This window comes from Aotus nancymaae, unplaced genomic scaffold (assembly GCF_030222135.1).
Source record: "Aotus nancymaae isolate 86718 unplaced genomic scaffold, 86718_ANA_hifiasm-v0.15.2.pri h1tg000106l, whole genome shotgun sequence".
In the NCBI taxonomy this organism is placed as follows: Eukaryota; Metazoa; Chordata; class Mammalia; order Primates; family Aotidae; genus Aotus; species Aotus nancymaae.
Genome location: NW_026988521.1, coordinates 4,850,720 through 4,874,308, shown reverse-complemented (window position 1 = coordinate 4,874,308; position 23,589 = coordinate 4,850,720). Strand labels below are relative to the sequence as shown.

Genomic DNA, 23,589 nt, shown 5'->3' with positions numbered 1-23,589 from the left:
GCCTGGGCAACAAGAGTGAAACTCTGTTGCAAAAAATAAAATAAAAAAGTAGCTGGGTGCATTGCCTCACACCTGTAATCCCAGTGCTTTGGAGGATCACCTGAAGCCAGGAGCTTGAGCCCAGCTTGGGCAACATAGGGAAACCCCTGTCTCTATTTAAAAAAAAATTAGCTGGGTGTGGTACTGTGTACCTATAGTGCCAGCTACTCAGGAGGCTGAGACAGAAGGATCCTTTGAGCCCGGGAGATTGAGACCAGCCTGGGCAACATAGTAGAACCCTGTCTCTACAAATAAATTAGCAGCTGGGCGAGTGGCTCACGCCTGTAACCCCAGCACTTTAGGAGGCCGAGGCGGGCAGATGACAAGGTCAGGAGTTCAAGACCAGTCTGGCCAACATAGTGAACCCCATCTCTACTAAAAATACAAAACATTAGCCAGGAGTGGTGATGTGCTGTGCCTGTAATCCCAGCTACTCAGGAGGCTGAGGCAGGAGAATTGCATGAACCTGGGAGGCAGAGGTTGCAATGAGCCAAGATTGTGCACTCCAGCCCAGCAACCTGAGCAAAGATGCAAGACTCCATCTCAAAGAAAAAAAAAGCTGTTCATGGTGGCATGCACCTGTAGTCCCAGCTACTCTGGGGGCTGGAGTCGAAGGATCTTTTGAGCCCGGGAAGTCAAGGCTATGGTGAGCTATGATTGCACCACTGCACTCTAGCTTGGGCAACAGAATAAGACCCTGTTTCTAAAAAATAAAAGAAGTAAATGAATACATATATTCATCATTTAGTGAAAAGAATTCAACTTTGAACGTTTAAATACCTTCTTACTTTGTTTACCTGCGTGTGTTTTGAAACGCCTAAGTATAATTTTAGCCTGCATGTTCACTGAACAGCTAGTTTGGTCCAGGCCCCATTACAGAGCTGTATAGACCTAGGGCTGCAGCAGTGTGTAGTAAAACAGGAGGAATACCTGCATCCCAGAAGACACAAGCAGTCCACAGATAAAGTCTAGTAGTGTGTGTATGTAACCAATCACTATGGAGCTCAGTGGCTTAAAACAGTGAACATTTCGTAGTTCATAACTCCTGTGAGCCCAGGAGCAGCAGAGCAGGACAGTCCTGGTTCTGTCTGGCAAGGCTGCAGCCACAGAAAGACCCAACTGGGGCAGGAGGCCTCGGGGCCATCACCCACTTGGACCTGGCCACAGGACTGCTCTAGGGTCCTTGCATTGTGATACAAGCAGCCCATACTCTAGGAGAGGGCAAGAAGGAAGTCCTACAGCCTTTCCAGTCCTGGTCTTAAATTCCACAGCCTTCACTTCCTCTCTATTCTGTTCATTTGAGTGAGGTGCTAAGTCTTGCCCACATTCAGGGTTTGGGGTGAGAATCATCCTCCACCTCTTAAAGGGATGAGTGTGTTTGTGGATATATTTCTAAACCACCCCATTATGTCAGATAGTAATAAGCACAGAAGTGGGACTTGGGGTGTAGAGTAAGGAGGGGAATATGAATTTTAATAGGGAGGCCAAGGAGACGGTATGGGGAGGGTGATGTCTGAGCAGGGACATGAAGGAAGAAGGAGAAGGAGCATGTGGAGGGCATTCAGTGTATTGTTATGGAGCACCAACAAGACCTACTGAAGGATGGGATCCAGGGTGACAAGGAAAGAGACGAGTCAGAGGTGACTCCAACGGTTTGGACTTGAACTGCTGGAAGGATGGAGTCTGTTTCCTGAGATGAGGAAGACTTGGCTTGGGGGGGACCAGGAATTGAGCCAGGGCCATGTTCAGGTGGACAGGACTATCAGCTGTCTGGGGTGGTGGCAGGTTGGCTGTTGAATATTCCAGTCTGGAACCCAAGAAAGAAACCTATAACTAGAGATGAAGATTGAAGCGTTTTGGGGTGTATTGGACATATGGATGGTATTGAGAAACGTGAGACAAGATGACGTCACCCCATGGATGCCTGTGGATGGAGACAAGGCACAAGAATGGAGCTCTGGGACACTCCAAGACCATCGGTGGGGAGACTGGGAAGGAATGAGACGAGGCATGACCAGCGAGGGATAGGGTCCTAGGACCAAGTGGGCAGAGTGCTCAGGGAAGAGAGGAGAGCAGCGGAGCCCAACTTACTGATGGGCCAGGTCAGGTGGGAGATGGGACCAAGGGACAGCTAGTGGCCTTAGTAATGGGGAGCACATTGGAACTGCCATAGAATAGCCCTGCTGGTGGGGAAGTAAGTGCTCAACGCTGGCCTGCAGCAAGGTCTGGAGAAGTGGGGAGAGGCAGACAGAATGGAGGCGGCTCACTGGGATCTTTTACTCTAGTTGGGAGCAGAGCAGTGGAGGGGTAGGTGAAAAGAGGCCCGGGTGGGGTGGGGGGAAAGGCCTTGGTTTCTGCTGTGGTGTTTTAAGGTGAGTTAGGGGAGAAAATGTCCTTGTGCTAATGGGATGAGCCAGTGGAACTTGCTTACCCAGAGAGGGAGCTGTGATGGCCGGAGATCCGGGTGTGAGCCAGGGCTTGAGGCTGCTGCCCAGCAGGTGGAGCTGGCCTCAGAGAGGAGGAAGGCCAAGTGCAGGCTTTGGTTTTGTCTCTATGAAATGGGAAGGTCACCGGCTGGAAGTGAGAATGGGAGAAGAGGTGTTGAGGGCTTGAAGAGTGAGGCAGCATGAAAGAATCACACGTGGGGGGATTGCGTAGATCCCGGCACACACTTTCCCTGTGCATTCTGATGACACATGTGATGCCTCAGTCAGACATGGTCGCTCAGCACAGAGCTGCTCATGCCGTACATGCTGCAGTTCTCGGAGCTTGCCCTCGGTTCTCTCGGTTGCTGCTGCCCTCCTTTCCTCGTTTCGGGCTCCAGAGCGCCAGACTCAGGAAGGGCAGGATGTGGACACACAGGTTGGTTAGAGGGTACTCGGAAACACTTATAAAATTTACAGCAACTGAGTGAAACCAGTTGATACGAATTTAAATATTTTTTGTAACTTTCTAGTAGCACGTCTAATTGGAGCAAAGAAACTTTTTTTTATTGATCCATGTTAGATATGCTTATTTGGGGGATGTATGTGATAATTTGATACATTCATATAATTAAATCAGAGTAATTGGGATACCCATCACCTTACGTATTTCTCTTTTCTTTACACTAGGAACATTCACATTATTCTCTTGCAGCTATTTTGAAATGTATACCTATTTTATTTATTTATTTTTTTTAAGCAGAGTCTCTCTGTCGCCCAGGCTGGAGTGCAGTGGCACAACCCCGGCTAACTGCAACTTCCACCTCCTACATTCAAGCAATTCTCCTGCCTCGGCCTCCTGAGTAGCTGGGATTACAGGCATGAGCCACTACGGCTGGCTAATTTTGGTATTTTTAGTAGAGATGGGGTTTTGCCATGCTGGCCAGGTTGGTCTCAAACTCCTGACCTCAGGTGATCCACCCACCTCAGCCTCCCAAAATGCTGGGTTTACAGGCGTGTGCCGCCACACCCGGCCTGTATCACCTAGTAGTGTTAACTCTAGTCACCCTGCTCTCCAACACCAGGCCTTATTTGTTCTAAGTGTGTAATTGAAGCCATTGATCAGCCTTTCTTCATCTTCCCCTTCCCTACCCTTTCTGGCTGGTTTTCGGTTTTTGTTTGTAACTGTCGTCTCCCAGTTATGTATTTTGTCATGGGAATGCCACGTGTCCATGTTAGGGTGTCAGTATAACAAGGGTCCAAGGAATGGATCGTTGCCCTCCCCAATTTCTTAAATACTGCTTGCTTTGGCCGGGTGTGGTGGCTCACGCCTGTAATCCAAGAACTTTGGAGGCCAAGGCGGGCGGATCACCTGAGGTCGGGAGTTCAAGACCAGCCTGACCAACATGGTGAAACCCCGTCTTAAAAAAAAAAAAAAAAAAAAATACTGCTTGCTTCATGTCACCACCTTATAAACCTGGCCCATCTTTCTAAAATCTTTTGGGCTTTCATTTACATTTCTAAATTTCTGGTAAGTTTCTAAATTTAAGTTTCTACAACTAATGTTGTTACTTTATCTGCTGAGATTTGGTTTTCTTGTTTATAGGTACAGACTCTTAATGAGCAGGATTGGGAACGTGCCCAGCAAGCTAGTGTCTTGGCAAATGTAGCACAAGCATTTGAGAGTGATGCTGACGTGTCTGATGGTGAAGATGACAGGGACACTCTCCTCAGCTCAGTTGACCTGCTGTCGCCCAGCGGGCAGGCCGACGCGCACACGCTAGCCATGATGCTTCAGGAGCAGCTGGATGCTATCAACAAAGAGATCAGGTGTGTGTGGCCATGCAGGACACGCTCCACATGCATGGGTGTCTCTGAGGAATCTCATCCTGCCTCGAAAAGCCTGGATCACATACTGTTAACATTTTCTAAGTGTTCCAAAATAATAGAACTTACTTAACTTCTGTTTTAAGAACTTTAAGTTCTGAAATTGCCCTTGAATATAAAATTCAGGTAACCTGGGCACTCTCCCCACAGTCACGGCACTGGCACCTTTGCGTAGGACATTGTGGGACCTGAGAGGTGTTCAGTCCGTCCCCTGAGAACCTCAGCACATAGCAGGAGGGCACTGGAGGGGCTCTGGACCTGTCCGGCTCCTACCGCTGTCCTGAAGGCTGCACTTGGAAGGCTACGTGAGCTGAGCACACATCTGGAGGAGGCTGTTGGGCCTGCCTCCCTGACCTGGAGTGCAGATGAAAGGTGCACGGTGGTGGGCTGGGAAGAGATGGTGAAGTGAAGCCTGCCTTGGTTGAGCAGCAATGGATGCCTCCACAGGCCAGGGCCACTCACTAGAAAGACCAGCACTCAGACTGCCTGCACGCTGGAGCGGGCGCACATGGTGGGAAGGGAGAGGGAAGGCTGCTTATCAACCCCCTTCTGGCTGAGCGCCCCTCCTTGACCCTGAACCCGGCTATGTGTGCAGCCCCCTGCACAGAAGAGGCTGTGTATAGTGCGTCCATCCGACCCTTAACGTGCTCGGGTCCCGTCACACAGTGGCCTGGACAGAACACGGGAGTTTTCAGGCATGCGTGCTCCACCCCAGTGTGCCGTTCCCTGTGTGCAGTTCATATGGACAGCCAGTGCTCAGAGGGGGTGTGTTTGAATCTTCTTAGTCTTATCAGTATTTTAAAGGGTTTTTCTTTAGCAACTTTAGCAGTTATAATACAAAATTTACAAAACAGGGCCAACTGTAGAATGGAATCCAAGAGTTACCTTTATGTTGATGAAGAGACAGGTAACCCTTGCCCACGCTGGCTTGGCCTAGGGACACAGCAGTGCGAACAGGGAGTACCTGGGATCTACCCTCGGCCCCTGGCGTGACGTGGCCACCTGGCTATCCTGAATCCAAGTGAGGAGCAGCTGTGTGCATAGAGTCACATGGCAGGTCTGGGTGGGCTGCTGCCAGGATGTGGTTCTGAAGTTTACGTGGGTGGAGGTGCCTGTCCTGATCAGAGAGAACAGGAGGTAACGAAGACAAGGTTAAGAAAAACATCAACAAGAGCTATATTACTCCAGCTTTGTTTAGATTAAAAAGAAAAAAAAAATAGGGCTGTACGTTTTGAAGTAAGAAGTTGGTGTGCCGCCTATGTTTTTGATTTTATACACTCATATTTTTTGTGCCACGTTTAAAACTGGTGAAGAGGGCCCCTCCCTGCAGCAGTCTGTTGCCAAGCATGGGGGCCCTTTTAAGAGGAGGTGCAAAATAATGAATGTGATAAGACATTCAGAGAGATAGTCTTTCCTCGTCATGATGGGAGCTGTGAAAGGATTATCTACCTTTAGTTCTTATTTTTTATGATGTATTGCTAGATAAAAGTCCTTTCTCTTTATGCAGAAAGTTGACCTGGTGTAAATGTTCTGTTCACTGACTTGTGGATTTTCTTCTGTTAATAATGATCAAAAAGCACTTTTCTTAGAAATGTAAGTAGAACTTTAATTGGAATGCTTGTTGCAGGGTTTCTATATTTTAATACCAGAATAATTATTATTGGCACAGTCAGATATTGAAACTGCTGTTTAGTGGTCCATGACACTCTAGAATAAAAAAGCATTAATCTTGAATTCCAAATTAATGTAGCATGGCTGGCATGAATCCAGAAATTTAGATAAGGATGGTAGAGAATCCCATCACATGACACTGTGGTTCAAATTTAAACTAAAAACCAACTCAGTATTTTCTTTTTTTTTAATTTTTGTATATATATAAAATATATAAATTTTAAAAATTTAATTTATGTTTATTTATATATATATAAATTCAAAAAAATATTGAACTACAAATATTATATATATTCTATTGTAATTTAGGTTCTAGGGTACATGTGCAGAACATGCAGGATTGTTGCATAGGTACATACATGGCAATGTGGTTTGCTGCCTCCATCCCTGTCGCCTATATCTGGCATTTCTCCCCATGTTATCCCTCCCCAACCTCCCTACCCTCCACTGTTCCTCTTCTAGTCCCTCCCAACAGACCCCAGTGTGTGATGCTCCCCTTCCTATGTCCATGTGTTCTCATTGTTCAACACCCGCCTATGAGTGAAAACATGTGATGTTTTATTTTCTGTTCTTATGTCGGTTTGCTGAGAATGATGGTTTCCAGATTCATCCATGTCCCTATGAAGGACACAAACTCATCATTTTTTATGGCTGCATAGTATTCCATGGTGTATATGTGCCACATTTTCCTTGTCCAGTCTATCATCAGTGGGCATTTGGGTTGGTTCCAGGTCTTTGCTATTGTAAACAGTGCCGCAGTGAACATACGTGTGCATGTGTCTTTATAATAGAACGATTTATAATCCTTTGGATATATACCCAGTAATGGGATTGCTGGGTCAAGTGGAATTTCTATTTCTAGGTCCTTGAGGCATCGCCACACTGTCTTCCACAATGGTTGAACTGATTTACACTCCCACCAACAGTGTAAAAGTGTTCCTGTTTCTCCACATCCTCTCCAGCATCTGTTGTCTCCAGATTTTTTAAAGATCGCCATTCTAACTGGCGTGAGATGGCATCTCAATGTGGTTTTGATTTGCATCTCTAATGGCCAGTGATGATGTGCATTTTTTCATATGTTTGTTGGCCTCATATATGTCTTCTTTTGAAAAGTATCTATTCATGTCCTTTGCCCACTTTTGAATGGGTTTGTTTGTTTTTTTCTTGTAAATCTGTTTTAGTTCTTTGTAGATTGTGCATATTAGCCCTTTGTCAGATGAGTAGATTGCAAAAATTTTTTCCCATTCTGTTGGTTGCCAATTCACTCTAACGATTGTTTCTTTTGCTGGGCAGAAGCTCTGAAGTTTAATTAGATCCCATTTGTCTATTTTGGCTTTTGTTGCCAATGCTTTTGGTGTTTCAGTCATGAAGTTCTTGCCTGTACCGATGTCCTGAATGGTTTTGCCTAGGTTTTCTTCTACAGTTTTGATGGTGTTAGGTCTTATGTTTAAGTCTTTAATCCATCTGGAGTTAATTTTAGTGTAAGGTGCCAGGAAGGGGTCCAGTTTCTTCTTTCTGCACATGGCTAGTCAGTTTTCCCAATATAATTTATTAAACAGGGAATCCTTTCCTCATTGCTTGTTTTTGTCAGGTTTGTCAAAGATCAGATGGTTGTACATGTGTGGTGTTGCCTTCAAGGCCTCTCTTCTGTTCCATTGGTGTATATCTCTATTTTGGTACCAGTACCATGCTGTTTTGATTACTGTAGCCTTGTAGTATAGTTTGAAGTCAGGTAGTGTGATGGATTCAGCTTTGTTCTTTTTGCTTAGAATTGACTTGGCTATGCAGGCTCTCTTTTGGTTCCATATGAAGTTTAAGGTGGTTTTTTCCAGTTCTGTGAAGAGGGTCATAGGTAGCTTGATGGGGATAGCATTTAATCTATAAATTACTTTGGGCAGTATGGCCATTTTCACAATACTGATTCTTCCTAACCATGAACATGGAATGTTTTTCCATCTGTTTGTGTCCTCTCTTATTTCCTTGAGCAGTGGTTTGTAGTTCTCCTTGAAGAGGTCCTTTACATTCTTTGTTAGTTGTATTCCTAGGTATGTTTTATTCTTTTTGTAGCAATTGTGAATGGCAGTTCGTTCTTGATTTGACTCTAAGTCTGTTATTAGAGTATAGGAAGGCTTGTGATTTCTGCACATTGATTTTGTATCCTGAGACTTTGCTGAAGTTGCTTATCAGTTTGAGGAGATTTTGGGCTGAGACGATGGGGTCTTCTAAATATACAATCATGTCATCTGCAAAGAGAGACAATTTGACTTCCTCCTTTCCTAATTGAATACCCTTTATTTCTTTTTCTTTCCTGATTGCTGTAGCTAGAACTTCCAATACTATATTGAATAGGACTGGTGAGAGAGGGCGTCCTTGTCTAGTGTCAGATTTCAAAGGGAATGCATCCAGTTTTTTTTCCATTCAGTAAGATATTGTCTGTGGGTTTGTCATAAATAGCTTTTATTATGAGATACATTCCTTCAATACCTAATTTATTGAGAGTTTTCAGCATAAAGGCTGTTGAATTTTGTCAAAGGCCTTCTCTGTGTCTTTTGAGATAATCATGTGGTTTTTGTCGTTGGTTCTGTTTATGTGGTGAATTACATTTATAGACTTGCGTATGTTGAACCAGCCTTGCATCCCTGGGATGAAGCCTACTTGATCATGATGGATCAGCTTTTTGATGTGCTGTTGCAATCGGTTTGCCAACATTTTCTTGAAGATTTTTGCATCTATATTCATCATGGATGTTGGCCTGAAGTTTTCTTTTCTTGTTGAGTCTCTGCGGGGTTTTGGTATCAGGATGATGTTGGTCTCATAAAATGATTTGGGAAGGATTCCCTCTTTTTGGATTATTTGGAATTGTTTCAGAAGGAGTGGTACCAGCTCCTCTTTGTATGTCTGGTAGAATTTGGCTGTGAACCCATCTGGACCTGGGCTTTTTTTGGTTGGTAGGCTATTAATTGCTGCCTCGATTTCAGCCCTTGTTATTGGTCTATTCAGGGTTTCGACTTCTTCCTGGTTTAGGCTTGGAAGGGTGCAAGTGTCCAGGAATTTATCCATTTCTTCCAGGTTTACTGGTTTATGTGCATAGAGTTGTTTGTAGTAATCTCTGATGGTAGTTTGTGTTTCTGTGGAATCTGTGGTGATATCCCCTTTATCGTTTTTTATTGCATCTATTTGATTCTTCTCTCTCTTCTTTTTTATTAATCTGGCTAGGGTCTATCTATTTTGTTGATCTTTTCAAAAAACCAGCTCCTGGATTTATTGATTTTTTGAAGGGTTTTTTGTGTCTCTGTCTCCTTCAGTTCTGCTCTGATCTTAGTTATTTCTTGTCTTCTGCTAGCATTTGAGTTTTTTTGATCTTACTCCTCTAGCTCTTTCAATTTTGATGATAGGGTGTCGATTTTAGATCTTTCCTTGCTTCTCATGTGGGCATTTATTGGTATAAATTTTCCTCTAGACACTGCTTTAAATGTGTCCCAGAGATTCTGGTACGTTGTGTCTTCGCTCTTGTTGGTTTCGAAGAACATCTTTATTTCTGCCTTCATTTCATTGTTTATCCGGTCAACATTCAAGAGCCAGTTGTTCAGTTTCCATGAAGGTTATGAAGCTTAATTTGGCTGGATATGAAATTCTACATTGAAAGTTCTTTTCTTTAAGGATGTTGAATATTGGCTCCTACTCTCTTCTGGCTTATAGGGTTTCTGCCAAGAGATCCGCTGTGAGTCTGATGGGCTTCTCTTTGTGGGTAACCGGATTTCTCTCTGGCTGCCCTTAGGATTTTTTCCTTCATTTCAACCCTGGTGAATCTGATGATTATGTGCCTTGGGGTTGTTCTTGAGGAATATCTTTATGGTGTTCTCTGTATTTCCTGGACTTGAATATTGGCCTGCCTTGCTAGGTTGGGAAAGTTCTTCTGGATAATAAATATCCTGAAGAGTGTTTTTCTGCTTGGATGCATTCTCTCCGTCACATTCAGATACGCCTATTAAACATAGATTAGGACTTTTCACATAATCTCATATTTCTTGGAGGCTTTATTCATTTCTTTTTACTCTTTTTTCTCTAATCTTGCCTTCTCATTTTATTTCATTGAATTGATCATCAATCTCTGATATCCTTTCTTCTGCTTGGTTGATTTGGCTATTGAAACTTGGGTATGCTTTGCGAAGTTTTCTTGGTGTGTTTTTCAGCTCCATCAATTCATTTATGTTCTTCTCTAAGCTGTTTATTCTCCTTAGCATTTCGTCAAACCTTTTCAAGGTTCTTAGTTTCTTTGTATTGGGTTAGAAAATGTTCTTTTAGCTCAGAGAAGTTTCTTATTACCCACTTTCTGAAGCCTGTTTCTGTCAATTCATCAGACTCATTCTCTATCCAGCCTTGTTCCCTTGCTGCTGAAGAGTTGTGATCCCTTGGAGGAGGAGAGGTGTTCTGGTTTTGGGTGTTTTCATCCTTTTTGCGCTGGTTTCTTCCCATCTTTGTAGATTTATCTACCTGTAGTCTGTGTAGTTGGTGACTTTCGGATGAGGTCTCTGAGTGGATGTCCTTTTTGTTGATGATGAAGTTACTTCTTTGTGTTTTTTAGTTTTCCTTCTAACAGTCAGGCCCCTCTGCTATAGGACTGCTGGAGGTCCACTCCAGACCCTGCTTGCCTGAGGATCACCTGTGGTGGCTGCAGAACAGTAAGGGTTGCTGCCAGTTTCTTCTTCTGTTATCTTTGTCCCAGAAGGATACCCACCAGATGTCAGCCTGAGCTCTCCTTTATGAGGTGTCTCTTTGGATATACGGGGGTTGGGGAACTGCTTGAGGAGACAGTCTGTCTCTTATAGGAGCTCAAGTGTTGAGCTGTGAGCTCCGTTGTTCTGTTCAGAGCAGGTACGTTTAAGTGCTGCAGGAGAACTCATAACCGCCTGTTTTTCCCCAGTGCTCTGTCCTGGGAAGGTGGGGCTTTATTTTTAAGTTTCTGAACATGCTGCTGCCTTTTTTCAGAGACGTTCTGCCCAGTGAGGCGGTAGCCTAGTCACAGTCTGCCAGCACAGGCATTGCTGAGTTGCCATGGGCTCTGCCCAGCTGCTGTGTGAACTTCCTTGCGGTTTTGTTTATAGAGGTATAGTTAGAACTGCCTCAGTAGTGGTGGACTGCCTCGGTAATGGCAGACACCCTTCCCGCTACGGAGCTGGACCATCCCGGGTCCAGCTGTGCTTGCTGTGAAACTCTCAATCCAGAGCATTTCAGATTGCTGGTCTTTGTGGGGGTGGGACCCGCCAAGCCAGACCACCTGGCTCCCTGTTTCAGCCCCCTTTCTTTCAGTTGAATGGGTGACTCTGTCTCCCAGGCGTTCCAGGTGCCATTTGAAACAGCCGCCCAGATTTGTGTGAGTTTTTGTGCAGAGACCCACTGCGCCGGCTGAAACAGCTGTGCTGGAGACTCATGGCCCTTTTCCACCCAGGAATCTCCTGGTCTGTGGGCAGTAAAAACTCGTTTGAAAACGCGGTGATCACTCACCCTCTGTGTTCTCGCTGGGAACTGCACTTCAGAGCTGTTCCTATTCTGCCATCTTGGATCTTCTCTCAGTATTTTCATTTAGTCTGAACAGGTAAGTGTTTGGAAACTCCTAATTGCTTTGTGGATCTGTTCTTTACATTAGAGTTCTTGATTTCCAGTAGAAGAAATCTATAGAAGTCTACAGCTTTGCTCTAAGAATGGGGGAGATAAGGGTTATACAATTTTAAAATATTGCTTAGTAAGGAAATTATTAATTGCAGTCATAGGAAAAATGGCCATCCGGCCATCTCCAAAATTTTAGTATAAATAAGTAAAATCAAATATGAATGATATCCAGAACGAACAGGACACAATGGAAGATTTATTTTTGTTATTCTAAGATGTAGTATATTAAAAAAGATTGAGGCCTGTATAGTGGCTCATGACAGTAATCCCACCAGTTTGGGAGGAGGCTGAGGTTGGAGGATTGCTTGAAGCCAGGAGTTTGAGCCCACCTTTGGCAAAATAGGAGGACCTCATCTCTACAAAAACTTTTTTAAAAATGAACCAGGCATGGTAGTGTGTACCTATGGCCCCAGCTACTTGGGAGGCTGAGGCGGGAGGATCCTTTGAGCTTAGGAGTTTGAGCCTGCAGTGAGCTGTGATCACACTCCTGCATCTCAGAGTGAGACCTTGTCTCAAAAAACATAAAAAAGAGTAGAACATTTTTGCTGAAGTGTTCATTGTTTGAGCAACTTATTGGAGTTAACCCATAGTAATACAGAGTGTAAGCCGGTTTTTTTTTTTTCACACAAACACATTAATCTGTTTGCCAGCACAGGAGGACTGACTGCTTTTGTTTTATTTTAGGTTGATTCAAGAAGAAAAAGAAAACACAGAGCAGCGGGCAGAGGAGATTGAAAATCGAGTTGGCAGTGGAAGTCTAGACAATCTTGGTCGTTTCAGATCAATGAGCTCCATTCCCCCATATCCTGCTTCCTCGCTTGCTAGCTCCTCCCCTCCAAGCAGTGGGCGCTCCACTCCACGAAGGATCCCTCACAGCCCAGCCCGGGAAGTGGACAGACTGGGCGTCATGACACTTGTACGTATCCGCCCTTTCCCTGCTGTGGCTGCCCCCAGCACACCGGTATGAGATCTTGGACACTACACATTTACCCACAAGAAAATCAAGTACATTTGTTTCTCTAAGAGGTTCAAGATGATAAAAACTGGTTACTATTTAATCATTTAGTTATGACAAATTAAGTTTAATATTTGGGGCCAGCCATGGTGGCTCACACCTGTGATCCTTGGACTTTGGGAAATTGAGATGGGTAGATCACTTGAGCCCAGGAGGTCAAGACCAGCTGGGCAACATGGGAAAACCCCATCTTTATGAAAAGTAACTGAGCGTGGTGGCGTGTGCCTGTAGTCCCAGCTACTCTGGAGGCTGAGGTGGGAGGATCACCTGAGCCCAGGAGGTCGAGGCTACAGTGAGCCATGATTGCATCACTGCCCTCCAGCCTGGGCAGCAGAGTGAAACCCCGTCTCAAACAAAAAAGTCCCAAAAGACATAAAGAAATTGTAATATTTGGATGACCAGGCTAGCATGCCACCATTTGTTTGTGTGACGTTAGGCACAATAGCTATGCAGAGTACAGCAGCCAGAAGGGGAAATATTTTCTGTTTTCTAGGAAAAAACACTTAGCAAAAGTAAATAAAGGCAGACATCAGAGGATAAGGGAGACCGTACGAAGGGAATCAGTGCATTTCTTTCCTGTAGGAGTGCCAAACCCTGTTCCAGGGCATGCACTACGAAAAAACAGGAAAAAAGCCAAATGGGCTCTTCATGGAAAGCCATGAACAAGCCGGCTGCTGTGCGCTTCTTCACAGCAGCTTCGGGTCACCTCTGATCTCGAAATGCGATGCTTCTGGTGTTTGCTGTTTGCAAAGTGTGCAAATCTGAGGTGTGTTTAAAACTTTCTTGTGGGCCTGGCACGGTGGCTCATGCCTGTAATCCCAGCACTTTGGGAAACCAAGGTGGAAGGATTGCTTGAGCTAGGAGTTAAGAGACCAGCCTGGGCAACATAGTGAGAACCCCCATCTCTATTTTTAAAAAAATAAAATAAAAAACCAGACTATCTTGTATATTTAGTCTAGGATTTGTCAGTGTGTTGTCAATGAAATATTTCATATTTACAACATTCTGCTTTTTAACTGTGCTTTTGTTATATTTTTTTCTCATTACCATCTATTTTCATTTTTAGTTGTGTTGTTAGCCAGCGTATAATTAAATCAACTATGAATCATTTTAGTGGCATATGAGGTAGAAACTAGTCTGTTTTGCAGTATTTTGTAATACTGTTTTTTATAATTTACATCATCTAATTAGGTAATATTTTAAACTCTTTGACTGTTTATTTGTGGTTTCATGCTTATTTTTGTCCAGAGAAATTTTAAAAACAGTTGTTTATGCATATTTTTTTCATGTTTTGTAATTCCATATGCTGGCTGACAGTCTCTGTGCTTCTGTCATTGGTTTTGATTTCCTGTCATCCTTTTGTTTTCTGATTTTAGCCATCTCCAGAATTATTTTTAATCTAGACCTCACATTCCCATCAGTCTGTAGCTTACTCATACACCTCCCCTCCCAACTCTTCCCCATGCTATAACGATTCTTCACAGCATGCTCAGGGAGCCACGGAACTGTATGTTTTTCAATCATGTGTGAGTCTGTGCTGTGATGACTTTATTAATGGGTTGTTGTTTTTTTTCTCAGTTAAAACTGTCTGTTTCTCGGGGCTGGGTGTGATGGCTCACGCCTGTAATCTCAGCACTTTAGGAGGCTAAGGCCCGTGGATCACCTGAGGTCAGGAGTTCAAGACTAGCCTGGCCAACATGGTGAACCCCGTCTCTACTAAAAAAATACAAAAATTAAGCAGGGTGTGGTGGCAGGCACCTGTAATCCAGCTACTTGGGAGGCTGAGGCAGGAGAATAACTTGAACCCAGGAGGCAGAGGTTGCAGTCAGCTGAGATCGTGCCACTGCACTCCAGCCTGGGCGTTAAGAGCAAAACTTTGTCTCAAAAAAAAAAAAGTCTTTTTCTCAATGGTAATAAATTTAAATTTGTGTATCACTTTATAGTAAGTGTGGATACAGGCAAGTCATAGGTGTTTTAGAGTGTTTTTACTCAAATTATGTAGGGTTTGTATATTTCATAAGTATTTCCTACATAAATAATCTAAGTATAGAATTAATGGAAGCTCTTTACACAAACAATACGCTTTCTGGTTTTGATGATTGTACTCAAGATGGTAAATTTCATTAGCTTGTTGAATCTCATCAACCACTATCTCTAATAGACTATTTTTAAATTAAAATCTCTTACATGAGTCGTAGGATGGATGTAAAGGTTCTACCTAATATTATGCTAGCTTTTGTTCTTGTATATTTTCACAGGATACCTTGCTTTAAGCAATAAATTTATTTTTGAGAAGTGATAAATCGTATCTAGGTAAGGATTTTACATTAATGTCCAATAGGTAGTTAACTAACAAGTAGGTTGTTTGAGTTTTATAATCGGTATTGCAGTAACTTCCTCATCAGTTGGAATATTTTAAATTATAACATGGATTTTATTAAACACAACTAAGTCATAGAGAGGTTTGGTTTAGAAGAGATAACCGTTAGGGCCTTTTATTATATAGAACACCACATTTTAATAAAACTCATGACAAAATAGAATTGATCTAGTAATTTGTAGTGTTTAGTAAATCTTGAATAACTTATATTTAAATTTTGTGGTGAAAAAATGTTCTGCATCCAGTTACATTTTCTCTAAATTCTCCCTCCTGTCATTTCCATTGTAATATATTTGCTTCTATATTGATCCTTGAATTTTTAACTTCAAAATGTACAGTAAATCTGGTTTCTCTTCATTTCTTTGCATGCATCTATCAGCCTAGTGACTTAAGGAAACATCGTAGAAAGGTAAATTATTTAGAAATTTAATCTATCTTCGTATCTCCGTAATGTATTGAAGAGTACCTATTATATTTCACATAAATGTAGCATTATGTAGTTGTATAATAATGAATGGTTGGCATTTTAATGGAAGTGTTTGAAGTGACCCCATCTTACTGATGATTGTTGTATTAGAAATTGGTCATTAGCAGTTTTCATAGAACCCTGGGACAAATGTAAGAGCTTGCCATTCTCTCACCTTTTCAGTCTTCTAATCATTACATGCTTATTCATAGTAGATGTAGTAGTTTTAAAAATAAGAAATTACTAGTGCAAAGCTGTAGATTATAGATTCGGGGGCTCATTTTTATAATAATCACAGCTAGCGTTGGGCTCTTGCTGTACCCTGGGCACTGTGCTGAGTGCGCTCCCAGTCTGCTACAGGCTGAGTGTCTCTGAACTGAGATGCTCAGGGCCAGGGGTATTTCAGATTTGTTTGAATTTTTGAAATATTTGCATTACACTTACTGGTTGAGCCTCTGAAATCTGAAAATCCAAAATCCACAATGCTCCATTGAACATTTCCTTCAAGCGTCATGTTAGCACTCAAATTGTAGATTTTGGAGCATTTTGAATTTAAGGTTTTTGGATTTGGGATGCTCAGCCTGTATTTAATCCTCATACACATCCCTGTGAGATGCAGGTTACTGTTGTTATCCCCATTTTACAGATGTGGAAACTAAAGCTTAGGCCCCACAATGCACAGTGCACATTTGAGTTCAGCTGTGTCTGATTTCAGAACCTGAGAGCTGGCCACTTCACCATGCAGCCTTACTTTTCTCAGATACTCTGACCTCCCTGGCAGCATTCCTACAGAGGAGGCCACAGCCACTTCTCCTTACAGACAACTGTGGATTGGGCCTTTCTGTTCTCAAAGGAAGTAGAGTACGTTAGGAGCAGATGTGGTCAGTGGCTGTTCTTTATGTTGACCCAGAATCTCTACCTCATAACTTTCACGCTCTGATCTATATTATGTACCCCTGTCCCAAACCTGCCTGATGGTGCAGTGACTGGACAGCTCTTCAGTGCGCAAAGGCAGTTGTCCTCAGAAGTGTGTGACTTGGTCAGCAGCTGTCTGTGAGCTGCTCTGTTGGGTGATTTTGTGAAACTGTTTGGGTTCAGATCCCAGTTCAGTCACTGATGAGTTTGTAACCTGGGGTCTGTTGTGCCTTGGTTTGCTCTCCTGAGAAGTGAAGATAATGATAGAACAGTGCCACTTAAGGTGACCTTGGACCTGTGCCTGTCTGCGGTGAGACAAGGAGCTCACACCAGCAGCAGCAAGACAGAGCACAGCCTTCAGTTCAGCTGACTTCTGTTGGGTTGTTTTTTCTTTCCTTGTTGAAAGATTTTCTCAGTGAAGGAAGCAGCATGTTGATTGACATACGCATGATAACCTGGGCCTGTTGGTCACTGGTCACTTCAGTGTGCTGCTTGGTGGCTTTCAGGAGCCTCGTCCTTGGGTGGTTGTGAGGTTAAACCAGGTGTATGTGCAGAGCGCCAGGTCTGGTGCCAGCCCTGGTCCACAGGAGACTGTCGCCTTCCTCCTCTGTGTCAGTGGTGTTGGTGTACACTGAGAGGACTTCCCTGCGTTCTGGTGAGTCTGAGCCAGGATGGAGGCAGAGGACTGGCACGTCACCGCACCGCAGCGTGCTGTAGGGGTGTGGAGGGCAGCGCTGGCCAGTCTCGAGGGGCTCTCCCCATGGACCCTGTTATTCATAGTTGACAGCAGGCCATGTCAGCTTGCTCTCTATCCTGTTTCTGGTTTTGTTTTTTTAAACAAATATTGTTTTAACCTGAATTTTGAAGCTTAAGCTTCATTTTGATAATTTCCAGCTATGAAAGCTCTTCGTTGTCTTGTGATTGCAATTGGAAATTAGGAAATGTTGCAGGATTCATTTGCATTTTAACTGTTAGTATGAGCGCAGCTCTATTTTGCGTGAATGTACTTGGTCTTCACTGAGCTACCGTGGGGCTATGGTAGGATTGATATACTTTAAACAGTCCCATTTTAAAAGCAGAAGTTCAAGCTGAGCCCAGTGGTACGTGCTTCTAGTCCCACCTGGTACCTTGGAGGCTGAGGCAGAAGGATCACTTGAACCCAGGAGTTTGAGGCTGTAGTGCACAATGATCATGCCTGCAAATAGCCCCTGCAGTCCAGCCTGGGAATCGTAGCAAGAACCTGTCTCTTAAAAATTTTTTAAATAAAATGTGGTTCACTGTTCAGGTCTTATTGTTCATAGTAATGCTTGCTGAACATGTTTCATGAAATCTAGTCCCATTTACAACCAGAAAACACAAACGTATAAGCAGGATCTGCCTAGACCCTGAAGAGGTGAGTCTGTTCACTGTGTTACCACCATCCTGTTCCCTCAGCACACAGGCGTATTCATGTTCCATTGCAAAAACAAAAAACCCTGGGAGTCTGACAGAGATCATCTTTTAATGATAAGCCTGGAGGTATTTTCTTTTAAGCCATATTGATCAAAAATTTTTAAACTGCATAGAAGTGCTTTAGTTTATAGTGTCCAATCCAAACATTATTGAGAAATACGAGTTATACACGTGTATGCGGGGGATCATGGGCTGTTCCTTGTTTATTTTCTTTCCCTTTCAGACAAAAAGGTATTTGACAGTTTTGCCTGAGAGATTTCTGCTCTCTCTGCGGTTTTTTTTTTGAAAGACATCAGGAGATAAACATATTTGTTGCTGGCTCTTCATTTGTCTAACATTTGTAACGGTCTGGTTTATAGGCATTGTTTAGATCTCTGCTGCCCCTTCAGTGACTGTCCTCATAATGTGCCTAGGATTCCAGGGAGGGCAGAACCTTGGGCTGCATGGAGGAGGCTGAGGCTGAGGGGCATCCCTGTGTCCTGCCAGGCACCAGTGCACGTAGACTAGGAGTCTGACGGCTCCGTGCTTGCTGTGCTGCGTGGCTCTTCAGAATGGTGCCATACTGAAACAAGACTTTCTGTGCTGGCAGAAAGCACAGCAAATCGATTTTCAAAGGAGTTTATGGTTATAATTTAAGGCCTGATTTTTTTTCACAGTCTGCCATTAACGTTGTGCTTTTCTCACCCCTCAGTTGCCAGCTTCTAGAGAAGAGGTACGAGATGATAAGACAACTATCAAGTGTGAAACCTCCCCGCCTTCCTCCCCCAGAGCCCTTCGGTTAGACCGGCTGCACAAAGGGGCACTGCACACCGTCAGCCATGAGGACATCAGGGACCTAAGGAAGTAAGGAACCTGCAACAGCCCCATGCAGAGCCTACTTGTCCTTTCCTTTCCTTTCCAGTGTTGAGAAATCTGGGAATCTTTTCTTGAATAAAACAGTGATTTTCTAGAATTACTCGTTAATTCAGATGAGTGTATTTACATGTTACACTTAGAATGCCTACCATTGCTCTGTGCTTTAGTGAAATCCAGCAGAAGATGCACATGTGTTTGGGAAAGCTTAGTTTAGAAAGAAAGGAGTTAAGTGATATCAGCAAATTTTAGAAAAACTTAACATCTTCAGAGTCTACAAATTGACTACTTTCTATTCTTGATGGAGAGTTTGGCAAGCAGATGACAGGCTTGGGATCGGATCCACCCTCTAGGACAACCCGTGCCTCTCAGATGCCCTCTTGTGCCTTTTGTAGGCTGTTGAGAGTTCCGTGTTGTACTTTACCCACTTATTAAGTGTCTCCTCTCAGGAAACTAGTCAGCTATTTTGTTACTAGTATGCTGTCTTTTTTAAAACTCTGTTGGATTTTGGTTCTGTATCAGGCAGTATGCAAGGGGAGGCATATATATTAATTTTTGCAGCAGTTAACATTGTCGAGTTTCTCAGCTGAGAAGAGTAATGCTCAGGGCGGTTGTGGGAGCTGCTGGAGGGGAGGAAGGCGGACCATTGGGCTTGGCACTTGATGGTGCAGAGTCAGGGCCTCCCCTGGAGGGGAGTGGAGCTCTGTGTCAGAGAGAGTCTCAGCTGCCCAGAATGGGTCTCCGTGCTGGCCTTGCCGGGAGCCTGCCTTTATCATGCACATTGCGCTTGGTGAGGAAGATGTGTGTGAAAGAGACTGGAAGTGCTCATAGGAAAGATTGCAACTGTTAATATGTGAAGTATCCTGGTGTGTGTGAGTGGAGTGTTGTTGTAACAAGGACACGTGGTAAAGGTCCATTTTCTTTCCTTGAAGCTCCACAGGCTCCCAGGACGGTCCCGTGAGCAATCCCAGCAGTAGCAACAGTAGCCAGGACTCGCTCCACAAAGCCCCCAAGAAGAAGGGCATTAAGTCCTCCATTGGCCGCTTGTTTGGCAAGAAAGAAAAGGGCCGACCTGGACAAACTGGCAAAGAAGCATTAGGACAAGGTTGGTTGGTTTTCCACACCCTTCTCAGCAGTCAGGAGTCGGGGAGGAAGGTCCTGCCTTCGATGCCTGCTGCGTGCTTGACCAGCGGTTCCCACGTGGTGCTCTGGGAGCTGTGTGCTCTCCAGGGATCCTGTCTTGGCCATTTTTGTCCTGCATATTTAGTTGTCTAGTCAGAAGCTTAGCCTTAAAAAATGATTTTGCGGCCGGGCGCGGTGGCTCAAGCCTGTAATCCCAGCACTTTGGGAGGCCGAGGCGGGTGGATCACGAGGTCAAGAGATCGAGACCATCTTGGTCAACATGGTGAAACCCCGTCTCTACTAATACAAAAAATTAGCTGGGCACGGTGGCGCGTGCCTGTAATCCCAGCTACTCAGGAGGCTGAGGCAGGAGAATTGCCTGAACCCAGGAGGCGGAGATTGCGGTGAGCCGAGATCGCGCCATTGCGCTCCAGCCTGAGTATCAAGAGCGAAACTCCGTCTCAAAAAAAAAAAAAAAAATGATTTTGCTCTGAACCTGCAAATATTCATCCATCCATGTATGAAAACATAGAACTCTGTCATGCTGATTTTACTTTTGGGCTGTTCTGCTTCCTCATAGCTGGTGTTTCCGAAATGGATAATTCATCTCAGGATGCCTTGGGACTTAGCAAATTGGGAGGACAGGCTGAAAAAAATCGTAAACTTCAAAAAAAGTAAGCTTTGTATTATTTCTTCATCTCATTGAATGGTTTTCAGTTGTGCCTAAGCTCTAACTAGTGTTTGTCAATTATAAATATCTAGCTATGTGTATATACATTATATTCTGAAAGCTTTACCTACAGCCTTAATTAAGCCATACTTTCTGGAAGATTTAGAGTGTTTGTGAAATTTTGAAGAAACTCACACGGTATTCCTGTCACCTTGAAAAGTTGTCCAACTAGGAGATGGGGTGGGTGAGAGTTGGACTTAGCTGACTGAGCACTGGAGTCGGTCCTGGCACCTGCCCAGGTTCACTTTGTGATGTCAAGGAAGTGACTTAGCATCTCTGTGCATCCGTTTTCTGTAAAATGGGGATCCTAGTAGTATATACCTTGTATGGCTTTTACGAGAATTAAATGGGACATTGTGCATAAAGTTCTTTAAACACTGCCAGCAAGTCATAAACTAGCTGTAATGTGGCTGCTACAGCAGTTGTTGCCTGCCAGTGTTCAGGATTTGCTGTTCATACTAGTGATCTGTCTGAAACATTCACGTGTTGCATTTCTTTCTCTTCTGTAGATTTTGTACTTTTATCTCAAGTAGACTCCAGATTCTGTAGCCTGTTTATTAAGTTTTAATTCTAAACTAAATCTGTGTCTGACAAGAAGCTATAATATTTGGTATGGCTTTCAACAAAGGAGCACAGGCATTGTGATGCCCCAGGGTAAGGGTGTGGAAGAATTGGGGGTTTCTGTCCCTGGGCCTTCTCTGAATCGGGGTGAGTTGTGTGTTGGTTGACTATAGATGAACTAGATAGGCTGAGACAATACCCAAGTGAGCTAACAAATGAAGAACAAAACTAAACCCGTTTCTGCAACAAAATAGGCAGTTTGTGTAGTCTATGGGGTAAGAGCTGAGCTTGAGAAATGTGGAAGATGGTAATACAGGCCTTGAGACAGGGTGAAACTTAACGGGCTCTGTGATGACTCTGACTGTGGGAAAAATCATCTGGCCACTTTTAAGTGCCCTGAGAAACCAACACTCATCTAGAACTTGGGGCTCAAAGACACTGGTCCACAGGTGTTCCAGAGCTTATGGGGACCCTCTGCCCTAGCGGCCCCTTTGCCTTTAGCCCCTAGAGTTGCCAGCTGATTTTTCTGTTGCAAAATCTACCTCATTTTAGTTCTGTTTTCAAATCCATTATAAATACTTTGTTGATTACATTTTAGGTGAAATGCTCTTATGTTAACAATACCATAGGAATATTTGGTTTCTTGGTTCCCTGTAAATGGAAATTTATAGAAACCACTTAACAGCAAAATCTGATTTGAACATTGCTATGTTTGAACTGTGTAAGAATGTTTTAAAATAACTTGGGTAGTTGCCATTTGACCCTGTGAAACTTAATGTTAGAACTAAACTTTCTGCCTCCTGGAACCGTGCTAGGAAAATTGCATTCCTTAGATTTTTGCTAATGTGTTTTATTTCACTTCCTCATACTTACTATAATAAAAACAGTAAGGTTTGTGGCAGTGCAGCTTGGTCCAACCACTCCCTTCCCCCAGAAGTTTGTGTTTTACGTAGGAAAAAAAAATTGTAGAAATTGCCCCCCTGTTTTTTTTGAGACGGAGTTTCCTTCTTGTCGCACAGGCTGGAATGCATTGGCACCATCTTGGTTCACTGCAACCTCCACCTCCAGGGTTCAAGCAACTCTCCTGCCTCAGCCTCCTGAGTAGCTGGGACTACAGGTGCCCACTACCACACCCGGCTAATTTTTTGTATTTTTAGTAGAGATGGGGTTTTGTCATGTTGGGCAGCCTGGTCTCGAACTCAGGTGATCCGCCCGCTCAGCCTCCCAAAGTGCTGGGATTACAGATATGAGCTACCGTGCCTGGTCCAAAATTTTTTATTCTGTTTTTAAAATTTATTTTGTAATTCCTAGGAGGTATGTTTGAGCACTGGGCTGTTAAGTGGACAACCTTTGTTTTTTGTTGTTGTTTTCTGAGACAGGTCTTGCTCTGTCGCCCAGAGTGCAGTGGCGTCGTGATCTCGGCTTACTGTGGCCTCAACCTCTTGGGCTCAAGCGATCCTCCCACTATATCCTTCCAAGTAGCTAGGACTACAGGCACGTGCCACCTGCCTGGCTAATTTATTTTATTTTTTTTTGTAGAGACATGATCTCCCTATGTTGCCCAAGCTGGTCTCAAACTCCTGGGCTCATGCAGTCCTCCTGCCTTGACCTCCCTAAAGTGCTGAGATTAAAGGCATGAGCCGCTGCACTGAGCCTGAGGACAGACTTTGTGTTCCTTGCCCAAGCATGTGATTAAACATCATGCTGGTTTTGTGTACTTGTGAACGTGTGTTGGTGGTAGGTAGGGTTCTGTGGAGCTGTGATGTTCAAATGTGTGCTGTGGGCATTAAACATCTTGACTCTGCTGTCACGGCTGTAACTGAGTATCTGAGAGGGGGTCTTTTCTGTCCTTTATGTTGTGCTTGGGATCCATGTGGAAGTCCTGCAAGGTACCAGCACCTTAGTATGGAAAATTTCCAAGTACAAAGATTATTTGTCTGCCTGTAGAGGGCAGTTTCATTTCTTTCACTTCAATTGAGATAAAATTGATTTTAGAAAAAGTGCTTTATTTATTTATTTATTTTGAGATGGAGTCTCACTCTGTCACCCAGGCTGGAGTGCAATGGCACAATCCTGGCTTACTGCAACCTCCCGCCTCCCGGATTCAAGCGATTCTTCTGCCTCAGCGTCCCAGAAGCTGGGATTACAAGTGCGTGCCACCATGCCCACCTAATTTTTTTGAATTTTTAGTAGAGCTGGGGTTTTACCATGTTGACCAGGCTGGTTTCAAATTCCTGACCTCAAGTGATCTGCCCACCTCAGCCTCCCAAAGTGCTAGGATTACAGGTGTGAGCCACCGCACCCAGCCTAAAGTGTTTGTTTATAAATGTGAAAAAAATGTTTGCATTTTCCAGAAAAAGTATTGTGTGAAGACAGTTTAACATTTATGACATTCTTGATTTAAGA

The 23,589-nt window shown here is 43.7% G+C and overlaps 1 protein-coding gene across 16 annotated transcripts in view; it reads left to right on the top strand.

Moving 5' to 3' along the window:
- The window catches only part of PPFIA1 (PTPRF interacting protein alpha 1), a 119,720-nt gene that overhangs the window by 68,276 nt on the left and 27,855 nt on the right, over nucleotides 1–23,589 (top strand). For 11 of the 16 annotated variants that reach the window (XM_064370310.1, XM_012452998.3, XM_012452993.2 and 8 more), the window contains 6 exons: nucleotides 4,069–4,292; nucleotides 12,375–12,606; nucleotides 15,465–15,494; nucleotides 18,610–18,761; nucleotides 19,703–19,875; nucleotides 20,473–20,566. In XM_064370310.1, coding sequence (XP_064226380.1) covers nucleotides 4,069–4,292; nucleotides 12,375–12,606; nucleotides 15,465–15,494; nucleotides 18,610–18,761; nucleotides 19,703–19,875; nucleotides 20,473–20,566 — 905 coding nt within the window. The remainder of the gene's footprint in view (nucleotides 1–4,068; nucleotides 4,293–12,374; nucleotides 12,607–15,464; nucleotides 15,495–18,609; nucleotides 18,762–19,702; nucleotides 19,876–20,472; nucleotides 20,567–23,589) is intronic. The other 5 variants (XM_012453001.3, XM_012452991.2, XM_012452997.2 and 2 more) reach the window with 1 other exon arrangement.